Source organism: Muscardinus avellanarius (assembly GCF_963383645.1).
Source record: "Muscardinus avellanarius genome assembly, chromosome: 1".
NCBI lineage: Eukaryota > Metazoa > Chordata > Mammalia > Rodentia > Gliridae > Muscardinus > Muscardinus avellanarius.
Window position 1 is genome coordinate 9,298,290 of NC_137786.1, and position 14,875 is coordinate 9,313,164.

General features: G+C 40.5%; 1 protein-coding gene across 4 annotated transcripts in view; it reads right to left on the reverse strand.

Moving 5' to 3' along the window:
* CTNND2 (catenin delta 2) overlaps positions 1-14,875 on the reverse strand; it is a gene marked incomplete at both ends in the record, with an annotated part of 995,918 nt that overhangs the window by 39,041 nt on the left and 942,002 nt on the right. For all 4 annotated transcript variants that reach the window (XM_080715500.1, XM_080715499.1, XM_080715502.1 and 1 more), the window contains 2 exons: positions 6,624-6,708; positions 12,351-12,561. In XM_080715500.1, coding sequence (XP_080571626.1) covers positions 6,624-6,708; positions 12,351-12,561 — 296 coding nt within the window. The remainder of the gene's footprint in view (positions 1-6,623; positions 6,709-12,350; positions 12,562-14,875) is intronic.

Genomic DNA, 14,875 nt, shown 5'->3' on the forward strand with positions numbered 1-14,875 from the left:
CAGTGCTGTTAATTAGGAATTGATACTGATCTGACCAGAGCTAAGTGCAAACACCACGGCAGTTTTCATGGAGAAATGACTTGCAACCCAGGTTTGCGTGTAAAGTTCCCACAATAAACATTTGAAGCAAGAAAGAAAATTGTTTTCTAATAAAAGTACAAACATCTGATGGAGTCATTAAGTGTTACAGTGACGCTGTGCTGCGGCGTTTTCAGCTTCAGGTTCAAAGTATTTATAATCCTTAAAAAGTCATTCTTTCAAAGTGTGGACTTGCAAAATTTGGTTCATTTGAGCCAATCTAGAACTACTTGGGATCTTAGTTTAGATCTAGGGAGAGGTCAGAAAAAATGACTTTCAGGGGAGAGAAGTGATGTAAAAATGTAGGAAAAATAAAGATTTAAATGCCTGAAGGGGTGGAGTGTATGTTTGTAATAAGGCTCTGGAAGGGGGAAGCAAAGTGAACTGGAGCACAGGTTAGGAACACTGCTGTTCAGTACATGCGGGAAGCAGGAGGGAATTAGAGAGAAGGGCTGAGGCTGCTCCTAAAAGGACCCATGGGCTATACCAACAGATCTCAACTGCCCTGGAAGCCACAGGGGCCACTGGATGATGTAGCTCCAAGGAGTCATTTAACCAAATTTGTTCTTTAGAAAATTCACCCTGACTTTGCTTTAGAAAATTGATTAATAAGGAGCAAGTCTTGAGATGAGAACCCCAGGTAGGATCCTGGACCGAGAATCCAGAAATATGAGGCAGACATTCATGACCACAAATATAGAAGAGTGGGTGGAAGCAAAAGTCAGGAGTTTTCTGGAGCATTGGATGTGAAGGCAACGATAGAATGAGGGAGGTGCCTGGTCTTGGCCAGGAGAGGCAGGAAGAGGATCTGGCTCCAGGAAAAGCCTGGACGGGCTCTGATTTCAGAGAGATGCTGTGGCTACTGCATTGGATCAGATGTTCTTGCAGGGAGCTAGGGCTACGAAGAGCGACTGGGGATAGACAAGTAAGTTGGAGAGAGCTACATTTAAGTGGTGCCTGAAGAGGGGAAGACTTATGGTCACTCAGGGAAAAGCTGTGCACGAGATGAGAAATTTCAAAGAGGCAAGTCCTTGGGGACATCAAAATTCAAGGCACAAATAAGTGAGGATATAAACCCATAAAGGACGGAGAAGAAGCAATGGGGAGCCAATGGCAATATGGGGACTGATGCATCGTGGGAGTTATAAGAAAATTGATTTTGTGTACAATGCTGTTTTGATATGATGGTTTCAAATGGGAAACTTATGGGATCACAGCAGAGATTCTTTTCAGGGAAATGCAGTTTGCTTGAACTCAGGTTTTGTTCTAATCTTAGATGTCACCATGGTCCCCCAATCTACTGTGAGTCTTCAACGTTGACCACAACCTTAACCACAGCCTTGACCACTGAAGGCACAGATTCATCACTAACATGGAATAGAAGCCTTCAAATTCTTTCTAAAGCAGGTGGCAGTGTCACTGTCACACTATAAAGCCCTTTTGTGGTTTGGTTTATCTAAGCCTCACCATGCGAGATTCTTCCCATTGGGACTTTTATTAGATGCAAGCATACTTGGCAGGTAGAGATGCTTAGAAGAAAGACTGAGGGAAAGGGGCACTATGCAGGCATCTAGGGCCAGGAGAAAACAGTAGAGGAACCAAGGGGAAAGGAGCCATAAAAATATTGGCAGAAGGAAATAGTGGTGGTGATGATGACAAAATAAAATTCTTGGATCCAAACCTCCAGCTGCCTGTGGGCAGGATGGCAGGGGCAGCTGTTGATTAGCCAAATGGCATGAAAAACTGTTTGTATTACCAGCAGTAATTTCCATGGGCATTTCAGGTTCCAGCATATGAAACATTTTGGTAATTATGGTTGCATTTGAGATGATCAGCAGCCCAGCAAGGTGGGTGTCATGGCCTTTTTTTTTTGGGGGGGGTGGTACTGGGGTTCCTGGAAGACCTTCTACCTCCAGGCTACACTCTCAGACCTATTTTTATATTTTTATTTGGAAACAGGGTCTCTTAAGCCAGTGCGGCTGGCTTTGATCCAGCGTGATCCTCCTGTCTCCACCTCCCAAGCGCGGGGATTACAAGCATGCACCACCACACCCGGCATGGCTTTTACCTCAGACATAAGAACACCGAGTGTTACTGCTTAGACATGGAGTGCCCTCCACCATGTGTTGGCAATATTCAGAGGTGAAATAACTGGATCAGGGCTCTCATCTCCTTAGTGGATTAATCTACCATCGGACCAATAATTTGAATGGATTTACTGGGTGGTAGCTGTAGACAGGTAGGTGTGGCTAGAGGAGAGCTGTCACTAGGGACATGACATGAGGGACACTATTCCTGGCCCTCTTTTCTTGTTCTTTGCTTCCAGGCTACCAGGAGCTGAGCACATCTTCTCTACCACACCTTGCCGCCATGTTTCTGCCTTGGAGCCAGCCAACCATGGACGGAACCTCTGAAGCCATGAGCCAAATAAACCTTTTCTCTTCTAAGTTATTCATGTCAAGTATTTTGGTCAAAGCAATAAAATACTTGACTAATTTGCCAAGGATGAGTATAGGATAAACAGACAAATGCCCACAATCTGGGTGAAAGGCTATGATGGTTCTTTGGTTCAATGGTGGAAAAACATTCCTAACTTATACACGAAGAGAAGGAAGGCACATGTGGGGAGGCCCAGGGCTTTAAGATTCCAGGGCCCCCAAAAGGTATGACCTACCAGCGAGTGAGAAGATTCTTCTTGTATAAGAACTGATTCAGACTATTTGAAGAAGTTATTTAGTTTTCTCGATACTTTGCTAGGAATGCCTACACGCCAAACTTGGACATGAAACACTCCTAGCACATCTCTGAGTGTGAGCTATGAAAACTTAGTGAATCAAAAGTCTCTTCACTGTGACTTGTCCCTCACCACCAGCTGCTCAAAGTCGATTCTTATGCTGATGGGCAGTGTCCAAGTGACCTTCCCAAGGTCATGCTCCTAGGAAGTGGCAGGACTGTGCCTTGGACAGTGGGACTTTGATTCTAAGGCCTGTGTCCCTTCTAATTTTTTCACCAATACTTTGGTCTCCAAAGGTGTCATGAACCAACCACAGTTTTGTGTTGTTCAGAACACCCAGCCAGGATACTCCAGCTGATTAAATGTGTCTAAGTAAAATGAAGCGGTTGAGTTACAGTTCTGAGCCTCTGGCCTCTGCGCTTGGGTTTGGCAGGACGGGTGCTAGTGACAGGTAGAGCCAGGTTCCATGCTACACACCTGCTGTCTGTCTCCCCTCTCATTTTTCCATCTTCCCTCCTGATTATGCAACCTTGAAACTTTGTTCAAGATTTCTCTCTGTAATTTGCCTTTTTTTGACTCATGCTTTAAGACCTAAAGTCTCTAATTCAGGATCTAAAAGTTGCCCATGACTGTCCCATCTTTCATTTTGATTCACAGTAGCTGCTTCTGTGTCTTACGTTGTGTGGGCGCTCTTCTCTTGCCAAGCCCATCATCAATGTTCACTAAATAGACCTGAAGTGTGGATAATGAAAAGATAGGGATCAGACATTTTTTTTCGATGCAAATTGTCAGCAAGGAATAAAATAGAAATCTACTACCCTGCTGGTTTAAAGATGAATGAACTTGGTTTTCTCACAGAAAGTCTTTTTCAAAGGGAGAGCGTTTTGGAAATTTGAGCTTAGCTATTAGCCACACTTTCGACACTGAGCAGCAAGGTCCTCATTTCATTTCACAACTGCATAATTTGGAAATGATTAGCAATCGCCCTTTTTTCAACGTTTTTTAATTATGGGTCAACTAAAAATGTCACCATCAGTTTCTCTGGCTGGTATTTCTTACATCTCCTCCCATGAAGCCCATTTTAAACTATCATTAGCTCTCAAGTTTAAGCTCCATTAAGTTCCTGTCAACACATTCTTATTTTCATGAAAATAGAAAGACAATCGCACTTTTTAAATTCTGCTACTGGCACAGAAAAAAAAAAAAAAAAAAAAAACCAAGGTGAAAACTCAACCAATAGCTTGCAGGGTCTCTAAAAAGCTGTTTCCCTTCAATGCACATAAGTATGAGCAGGTGCATTTCAGCAAAGAGGAGGCAGTCAGGACTCCAGGGAAAGCAGTTTATTAGAGGCAGTATATTTCTTTGAGGCTCTGGAACCACTGACTCAGAACCACCAGCTTCTTTCTAATTTATAGCATGTCCTTCTTGTCTGGCTGCATGCTTGGTCAGAGGGCCTTTTCCTGGGAGAGACTTCACTTGGCTCCTGGAGGAGTCCAAGAAGGCACTAAAGAGGGATGTTGGGACCTAAGCCTTGAACCAAACACAAAGGAACCCAAAACATTTGCTTATTCTAGCATGTAAAATACTTAGAAAAGGATTTAATTAATCTACAATACTCCCGTAGCATTTAATTCTGTAGTCTCTGTTTTAATTTAATATTATCTCCTCTTCTAAAACAAACTCCGAAAGAGAAATATATAAGCTAAACTTTAGAAACTTAAAGTGTAAAGTAATGAATGTTTAAGAGAAGTAGCAAGACCCTGAGGAAATCTAGAAATAGACTAAAACTTAGGAGAGCCAGTTATTAAATATTTACTTTTTCCCATCAGCTTAGAAAAAGGCAAAATTTCCTTCTGGTGAGACGGGTCTCACTGCCTGTGATGCTGGACTATTCCTGCGGGCCCCGCCTCTGTGCCTGAGGGGCTGGTGCATGCCAAGGCTGGTGGGCTGCCAAAAGAGGCTCTCTTCCCTTCCACACACAGCCAGGTGGTTGCAAAAATGGGCTCTGGGCAGTGGATGACGGAGGCCCACAAATTCTTCTGCAGATCTGATTTTGCTGTCTGAATCCATGGTTGTGTTCCGCGCCTATTTCTTAACTCATGCTTAATCTACCCACACTTGTTGGGCTGGTAACAGCAAAACAACAGCCTCTGGAAGACATTCTTGAAGAATTCTTCCCTTCTAACCAAAAGAGAAAAGCTATACAGCCTTTATTTAGAAGCATTTGGAAATGAGGTGTAGAACCAAAATCTCTATCTACCTTTGGCATTTTTTCCTTCAGGTTTTATTTCTGAACTACTCTCGGAGTGAAACTTTCTTCTTTCTATTTGTTATTTTATTTTAATTATTTTGCAGTACTTGGGATGAGACCCAGGGGCATTCTACCTCTGAGCTATAACACCAACCCTATTCCTTATTCCGTATTTTGAAACAGGGTCTCACTGAGTTGCAAGGGGCCTCACTAAGTGACCGAGGCTGGCCATAACCTGGATCCTCCTGTCTTAGCCTACCAAGAACTGGGATTACAAGCTTGTGCCACCACACCCAGCTGAATAAACCTTCTTTAGTGCAAGATAGGAAAGCCTGCCCAACTTGCGAGGGTGTAGAGAACAAGTATACCAAGCTTCCCGGTGATCTACAGAGCCCAGTGAGACTACCATCTCTTTCTTCCTGGGCAGTAATATGGTCAAGTTCTCAGGGACTGGGAACAAGGGCAGACTACTCTGTCTTCAATTCCATGCTTCTAGGCTTTCATACTTGGCTTTCTGAACTGTATTTATTTATTTATTTTGGTATTGGGGATGGAACTCAGGGGCATTCTACCTCGGAGCTATACCCCTAGCCTCATTTTTTAAAATTTTTAAACAGGGTCTCATGTCAGGCGTGGTGGCTCACGCTTGTAATCCCCGCGCTTGGGAGGCAGAGACAGGAGGATTGCGCTGGTTCGGAGCTAGACACACTGGCTTAAGAGACCCTGTTTCCAAATTTAAAAAATATATAAAATAGGTCTGGGAGTGTAGCCCGGATGTAGAAGGGCTTCCAGGAACCCCAGTACCACCTAAAAAGTAAAATAAAATAAATAGGGTCTCAACTAAGTTACTGAGGGTCTTAGTAAGTTCCTGAGGCTAGCCTTGAACCTGTGATCCTCCTGTCTCAGCCTCTCAAGTACAAGGATTACAGGTATACCCTACCACACCCAGGTTTCTAAATTGCTTTTTACACTTTTTTCCTGTCTCCTTTACAAAATTACTTATTGAAATTTGTTGATGCTTTCTTGAGTTTATTTTTAGTGTATTGTAGAATACAGGAGCTAAGAAAAATAGGCCTATTTACTTTTCTATAATATGATTTAGTATTGTTAACAATATTGCATATTCAAAATAGCCAGAGAAGCTACTGACTTTTCTCACCACAAAGAAATGGTAAATGTTTGAGACAATAGATGAACTAAGTATCCTGAACCAATATTACCCACGTATGCATGCATCACAACATCACACTATATGCCCCATAAATCTGTATAATTATTATATGTTCCCTGAAATTTAAAAACCACAACTTCTTAGGGAAACAACAAAGACAGAATGAGTACTCATGAATGTGGGTACTCAGACCCGAAGGCTCACGGCTCTTTGTGTATGTTTAGGGGACACAGAGTAGGACTTTTTCTTCTTCATTGACTCTCTTGTTTCAGCTACTGGACACACGTGCTCTCCATATTGGTGATGCCTCCTGTTCTGTCCACACACTATGTCTCTGGGCCCAGGGCCCATGTGTAGCCCCTCAGCCTAGAAGGTTGAAGAAACCTTACCTTTTTGTACAGACTCCTCAGATCTCGGTACTGCCACATGCTGTTGAGGACCTGAGATGCGGCCTTGACCACTTTTGGAGAGTGCCTGAAGAAGAAAAGACAGGAAACGCAAGAGGGTGAGCGAGGGCCCGGCTTGCAAGGAGATGGAGGGGTCAGTCTGAATCCACACCCTGCTGCCTTTCCTGGCTCCTAGCCTTCAAACCCATGGGGTGAATAGAACTCTTCTACCAGCCCCCATTCTGGTTCTCATCAATGCATACAGGAAAGTGACAGATGGAAAGAATTATAATTTTGCAAAGAGTTTTCACGATGCAAACACGGAACAGTGGCATTTAGTCCTAATGCAGACTTAGTGTTTGACTAAACCATAGAACAGGAAGAAGAAAAATCTCATGACCAGGAAGGGCCAGAGACAGAGATTGGATGGCAGTGTGACAGTAAGACACAGAGGTAATAAGAACAAAGATATTCATTTCTGCAACTGAATCACGAGAGCATTCAAGGCACTATTGGATCTACACACCTGTGTCAGTACGAATAGTTGCTTTCCATTTGCTGCTAATGCTAAGCACAAGAGACTGGTGGTGAATACTGGCATGCACACCCTCCCACACATACACAAAGGAACACACATGTGTAAGAATCTATAAATAAAGACCTACATGTGCTTAAAGTTCTGTCTTCTGGACAAAAGTATGCAGTGAGAAACCAAGATCTCAGAAACCTTTGGGCTAGAACTTTTCAACCCTTATTAGAGTCAGTCCTTGAAATCCCTATGAAGATATTACCAGATATTGGCCTTTACGTTTAGCATCAATCTGTGACTCAACACAAGAGATTAGGTTGATAAGTTCATGTGGTTCAATTCACTTGAATTCTTGGAAGTCACTTGGACCGGTGATCATGGAAGTTACTAGCTTTTCAGAAATTCGTTATTGTAATAAGCTCATTTCACCACCAGCTACACAGTCCTGACGGCTGTCACTTACATTATGGCTTGTCTAGCTTAGGGGCCAGATCACTTTTTTATTTATTTTTATTTTTTATTTTATTTTATTTTTCATCATAATATGGATCATGTTGGGCTTTTTTATTTTTTGCAAAATGTCAGATAGTAAATATTCTTGGCTGTGAGGCCATTTGGATTCCATTGCATTACATACACAACTCTGCCATTGGAACAAGAAGAGTAATAAACATAATAAACATGGATATGCTGTACACATATATAATTATCATTGCCAATCTCACTATCATGCCCAGGAAGGGGAGGGAGTAGGCTGCGGGCCAGGGGGTAAGCTCACCAAGTCCTATTGCTTTGAAATTCATCATGATGTATGATTACTATGCTGCAAAAAATTAGTTTTTGGTGGTACTGGGGATAGAACCATTCTACCTCTGGGCTACACTCCCAGATCTATTTTATATTTTATTTGGAAACAGGGTCTCTTAAGCCAGCAAGGCTGGCTTTGAACCTGTGCGATCCTCCTGTCTCCTTTTCCCAAGCGCGGGGATTACAAGCATGCACTACCATGCCTGGCTACAATTTTTTTTTTTTTAAGTGTATCATATAAAGTGCCCTAAATTAAAAAAAAAAAGTATTGGGAAAAAATTAAACAGATGGGTGTGGCTGTGTTCCAATAAATTCTGATTTACAAAATCTCAACAGTGTGTGGGATGGGGCCTCTAGAATGTATTTTGTGGGCCTATGGTCCATGTGAATGGCGCTTTCTGGTTTTGGATGGGATATTCCCACTCATGAGGACTCCGACATGATGAAACCCTGAAGCTAACTGGTATGTGTGGCTGACAGATCCACAAAAAATATCTGATTGAAACCAACCAAAGATGCCCTTGAAACAAAATGGCCTTTGAAAGTGGGGAGATGGGCCAGACTGAAGTTGCAGTTGGGAGTCAAAGTAAATATATATTTTCATTTTCCATGAAATTATGGGATGCTCATGCATGGTAAAGAAAATGGCTGCCATTTTTCTGGGTCTTTGCATGTGTAATTTAGAGCAACCCCATTTAAGCTTTCTTCATCCATATACTGAGGGGCATCAGTGATAGCCGTTGTTATGATCACTGAGGCGGAATTCAGCTTTGGCTATATTAGTTAGATCAAGCATTTTAAAAGAAATATAGAGTGCTATGAATTCCAATGTTTTTTTCTCTATAAAGAAGATTGGTTATATTAAAATAACATTTCTTTTATTTTAGTAAATGAATGGTTGCTAAATTATTTTATGATATATGATTGTATCCTGCTCCAAATGTAATTTTAAATTCCTTTGACTTAAAGACTGAGGATTTTAGACCCTTTCAGGGGTACAGATAAAAGTACATTTTTCTTATATAATCAATGCTTAACAAAGATTAAGTGCTCAGTTTCATTCTATTTTTTATCACTGTTAGCTAAATATTTGTCTATGACAATAGTCAAGCAACCCTAGAGGAAAATATATTAATATTCAGGTAGTGATAGTTAAGTTGAAACACTTGGTATACAAAAATTCCTGACATAGTATTTTTTGTTTCTATTTCTTGCTTAGTTATAATAGAAATAGACTGTGAATGTGTAATGGATAGCAGGTTCTAACCTCTTAATTAAAATGCCAATACATCAGAGTATTATAATGACATGCAAAGGTCAAAGAAACAGTGCCTTATTTTTAGACTTTAATTTTTATCCATCCACTAGACTGGTATCACATAAATTCCTACTCAAAAAACTATAACTATTGGTTGAAGGACTTGAACATTGAGTGTTTCTAATGTGACAAGTGATTACAAACCAAGCCACAGTACATAGTTTATTACTGACAATTTACGGTTCAATCTGTTAATAGCTTTTTGTCTTATGACAAAATATAGTAACACATTTGATACTATTTCCTACATAACTGTTAAAATCAGAAAACCAAACCAAACCAAACAAAAAAGCACAAATGTATTTTTGGAACACATGATAGAATGTCCAAAATGGGTATTTAAAAGGATGTGAAAAGAGTTATGTTATAAGGACTTTAAAATGATGAGTATGAGACTCCTAACAGAGTTAATAACAACTATACAATGTCTGATCTCCATCAGAGCTATCCAATCAAGGGTGGCTACAGATGCCATCTGGTGTAATTCCTGTGGCTGTTCAGGACAGTCATGCCAACAGCAGGTTCTCAGGACACCAGTCCCTTGGGCTGTTTTCCCAAGACATAGTGAGTGTTGTGGTTCTAACATACTGTGATTGGCAACTTGCCAGTCTGATTCATTAGCATCATGGCATATTAAGGCTTGAATATATTTAGTAATATTATGTATAAATACATAACATGGGGAATCAAAGCCAGGCACATTTTTTTTCATCTGTGTTTTCTCTGGTAAAAATAAGGTCTGAACTGGATTTATTTCTGTGAGTTTTTAAGAACAATTTAAGGTAGACAAACATATTTGTAAGCATTTTATACATTAACTAGTGTGCACTAATAATCCATGTGAACTAATAATCCTACAATTTTCATTTAGTAAATGATTCCCAATTCAAAAAATTCAATTTTCAATGAAGAATTTACATTTTATTAAAATATGACTGGAGGGTCATGGGAATCTTAGTGCCTACTTCTACAACAAAGATGAGTGGCGAGTTTCCTGCTAAGACTTAAAACAATTCTCTTGGATTCATTTTGTTTTTAAGAGTAGTGAAAAGCAATAATGAAATTGAACTGTAGGTAGAAAACGAGTTATAAAATATTGCTTAGTTTCCCAAATTAATCAGTATATATAAAAAAAGAGCCGAGCTACATGGGACCATGGGTAAGATTGAATAATTAGGAGGACTATAACTGATGATGCCTGGTTCTATCCAGCTCAACATTTATTAACCTTGTAAGTGAAAAATGATAAAAGAAAAATGAGATTAAACAAGTGACTATTCCCTGAAGACATTTTTAGCCAAATCGAGGACATTTGTGAGATCATCTGTTTTTGAGGAAATTCTTTACAATAACAAAAGGAACAATCAACCTAGCAGGTCCACTTTTTTTTTTTTTTTTACTGGCAACAATAATATGTACTATTTCATAGATGACTTCCTCAGATGAATTTTAAGTAGTTTCAATAAATAGTTTTCTTTGACTATGGGACTCATGAAACTGTCTTTTCTCTGCAAGGCTCATTTTGTGATGTTTGTTGATGTAGGCAAGCTCACCCAAAGGGAACAAACACACACCAAAGCATGCCCCAAACGTTCTAGACTTAAATTCAAAGAGAGCATTTTAATCTTTGAATGGCACATGATTGTAGGTAGATAAATACCTTGCGGTACTCTGTGGACTGTGCTTTTATTGTGCATCTATGTATATATGCTTTAAAAAGCACTAGCATATTAAGCTCCTGATGCTCAAAACAGGTAAATACTTCAATTAGAAATCCCAACGGACTACTGAAGCATGAACCAGAAAAGCAGGGAGCTTCCTGCTTACACGGTATAGTATCTTGTTGTAAGTAAACATCACATGATGTGTCTATATTCATTTATCCCGTTTGAGCCAACCATCTGCACTGGTCAAGTCCAGTGGATCTTCTCTACTTGATATAGGAAAGTGTTCAAATTCTAATGCTGAGTCATTGATTGAACCTATTTGGAAGTCTTGGGTGCTTAAACAGAAACCTTGAAACTTCTTCAAGACACTGGTTATATCCTGAATTGAGTGAAACAATGAGATAGAATTTTTAGGAAGTCTCAAATAGCATTCACCACAGTCTTTAATAATGAAAGAAAAATTACTTAGCATTTGGATGTAAAGGAATGGGGGACAGGCAGGGAGTGAACAGTCAAGAAGCAGACGATCCCTTGATAGCAAAAGGTTTACGCTTTTAATCTTCTTTGATTACCTTAAGGAACCTCAAAGGTGGCCACACTTAATTAAGGTTCGTGAAGGTGTCTGTAAAAACTGACAGCTCACTGGTACACTAATACTCTGGCTGCTGGAGGTAGTCTTTCAGTTGCATACAGAAAGGGGCACTTGGAAGTCCAGTGCAAGCATTTTGACATCAATTCATATTACTTTTTTTGATTTTTGGTTTCTTTTTGGCATTTGTCTGAAAGCTTCTTTCCTCCCCTCTGCCTGGGAAATTTTTATTTATTTTCTTAAACTTGATTATCATTGATTCTAGGAAGCATACTTTATAACCTCTCCTTCAGTTTTAGACTGAAAACTATGGGCATGGTGAATTTTTAAATATTTTGCCCCAAATCTCACATCTAGAAAGGCAGGGCACTGGATTATGACTGTGCTGTCTCTGACTGTCTCTCACATTTTGGAGTGATGACTCGCTACACAGAGCTGAGGAGATACAGAGCCAAAGGATGGGGGTCCATTATCCCAGGGGCTTCCCACCACGGAGGGACCACGGCGAAATTCCTCACACATCCAGGTTAGGCTGGTGGTGTCTTCTGTGCTGCATTTGTATGCGGCCTGGAAGGCCAAGCCTACCTTATGGGCATCACCGTAGTCACTAAGTCATGAGTTATTTACCAAATTAAAATGATGACAGAGCTCAAATTTTAGGGTAGAGTGGGAAGCCTGGAAATCATTTGCCATTTTCCTTCTCTCTTCTGAGGAAAATGCTTTCTAGGGACATTTAGTGTGCTACCCATAATACAACGATGGCAGGCATGCCTAGAACCAATTGTGCCGTGTAGAGGTAGGAGGTCACCGTCCAACGTACTTATCTCCTTTGCTTTTCGAGATGCCGACCAGCTTCTCGATGCCGCCGGCATCCCGTAAGGCCTTGGCGTTCTCCATGTTCTTGGTGATCACTTCGTGCAGGGTGCAGCAGACTGCTGTTACGGTGTCATCCGACATGGCCTTGCTCGCTGCACTGTTACTGTTGTTCCCGCCGGGGAGCCTGTGGACCAGGTCTCGCATGGCGTATTTGCCTAGGAAGAGAAGATGAAGGGAAGAGTTGAGGAGAGAACAAGGTGGAGGATGAAAATAGGGAGAAATGGGTTCAGAGGACAAAAATAATACACGGCCATGTCAATGCATATTGCCGGTGGCCCAGCCCTGAGTGTTTTCTGTTGGGTGATTTCAAGCACGCACACGGAAAAACCAGGACAGTCACCCTTTGGTGTTCATGAGACACTGGCTCCAGGACAATCCTATCCTGCATGGGTTCCCAAAACTGTGGCTGCTCAAGTCTTCTATATAAAATGGAGTGTGTCTATTCTTCCTTATATTTATAGTCATCTCTAGATTACTTTATTTATTTATTTATTTATTTACTTATTTATTTATTTATTTATTTTTTTTTTGGTGGTACTGGGGTTCCTGGAAGCCCTTCTACCTCTGGGTTACACTCCCAGACCTTTTTTAAAAAAAAATTTTTTTGGAAACAGGGTCTCTTAAGCCAGCACAGCTGGCTTTGAACCTGTGTGATCCTCCTGTTTCCGCCTCCCAAGTGCGGGGATTACAAGCGTGCGCCACCACACCTGGCTCTAGATTACTTTTAATACTTAAGTAAATGTAAATTGTTGTTATACTTTATTATTTAGGGAATGATGAAAGAAAACGCCTTACCATGTTCAGTGCAAATGTAATTTTTAAATATATTTTTGATCTGCAGCTGGTTGAACCCAAGGAGGTGGAGCCCAGTGATATGGAGGGTCCACTGTATTTCCTCATAGCCAGTGCATAGAGTTTGGTGCTAGATAGATGTCGGATTGAATCACTAGAAGTTATTTTATGCCTCTAAGTCTCTGATTTTTTTCAATGTATAAAGCAAGAACAAGAATAGTACCTGATCTACAAGATTACTTTAAAAATTAAATGAAAACAACATATGAAAAGCATTTGACATGAGGTTATTAACAAGGAGTCAGGGCTCAATACAGGTGAACTGTGACTAGGTTTCTGCTTGAGCTACTTATGTCTATCTGGGAAAGAGGAGACAAAATAATTAACTTTGGATCTCAAAAGGCACGCTTGTAGCCAGGCATGGTGGCGCACGCTTGTAATCCCTGCGCTTGGGAGGCGGAGACAGGAGGATAGTACAGGTTCGAAGCCATCCGTTCTGACTTAAGAGACCCTGTTTCCAAAAAAAAAAAAAAAAAAAAAAAGTATAAAATAGGTCTGGGAGTGTAGCCTGGAGGTAGAAGGGTTTTCAGGAACCCCAGTACCACCAAAAAATAAATAAATAAATAAATAAATAAAATAAAAAATAAATAAAAAAAAGTCACGCTGAGACAGGAGGTTCCAGGTGCCTGGACAGCTTCAGCTACTTAATGAGGCCCTATGCAAATCAGTGAGACCTTGTTTCAAAATAAAGAATAAAAATAGGGCTGGGGGTGTAGCTTCGAGGTATAATGTCCCTGGGTTCCATCCCTAGTACCGCAAAAAAAAAAAAAAAAAAGTCAAGCAAATATATAGCAATTCTAAAACAACCCCTCAACCCCTCAATACCTTAACACAAGGCATGCTGGAACCTGTGTTACTAAAGGAGTCAGACATCAAATGTGAAGAACATAATCACATGATCACTGATGAGAGTTCTGACCCCTCTAAAGCTAAGAGAAGTACTGAAAACTGAGGTACTAGACAAGTACTGTCTAAGTGCCTGCCCTCTGCACTAGGGTAACTGCCTCTTTCCTGGGATTCTACTGTATGGTTCTATAATACAAGGTTTACTAACGTGGCATGTGCTCCTTTCTGTGAAAATCAAAACAAAATCCAACTCTGCTCCCTTTATTCACTGTATCATGATTAATCACGATACTCCTAATGATAAAGGTACTTACAACGACATATTTATGGAGTTCTTCGAGTTTGCAAAGCACTTAGGCACTGCCAATAACTTTGCGAGACAATTAATTTATCCCACCTGCAGCTTCCAATTCTGATCCTTTAATTTACTTCTGAGAGTAAACAAGTGAGTGCCGGTGGCAAAGTTGGCTGTTCTTAAATTTTGGGGGTAAAGCTTGCAAATATCCAAAGTTAGATCCCTTACTTATCTATCCCCTAAAATAGACATACGTAGCTAGCTCCTAAAATAATCTATTTGAGGTATTTCATTACCAACCTGTCTGCAAATGATACCTTTTTTATTTTTGCTGCTAAATTCTCTAGTGCCTGGAGCCCAGGGAAAGAAAGGAACCCTGGGGGAGTAGATGATATCTTAATTCTAGGCAGTGATAAACATAGGCCTTGGTAATTTGGGTATCTGCTCTTATCCTATGTTTAGGTGGCTTATTTTAG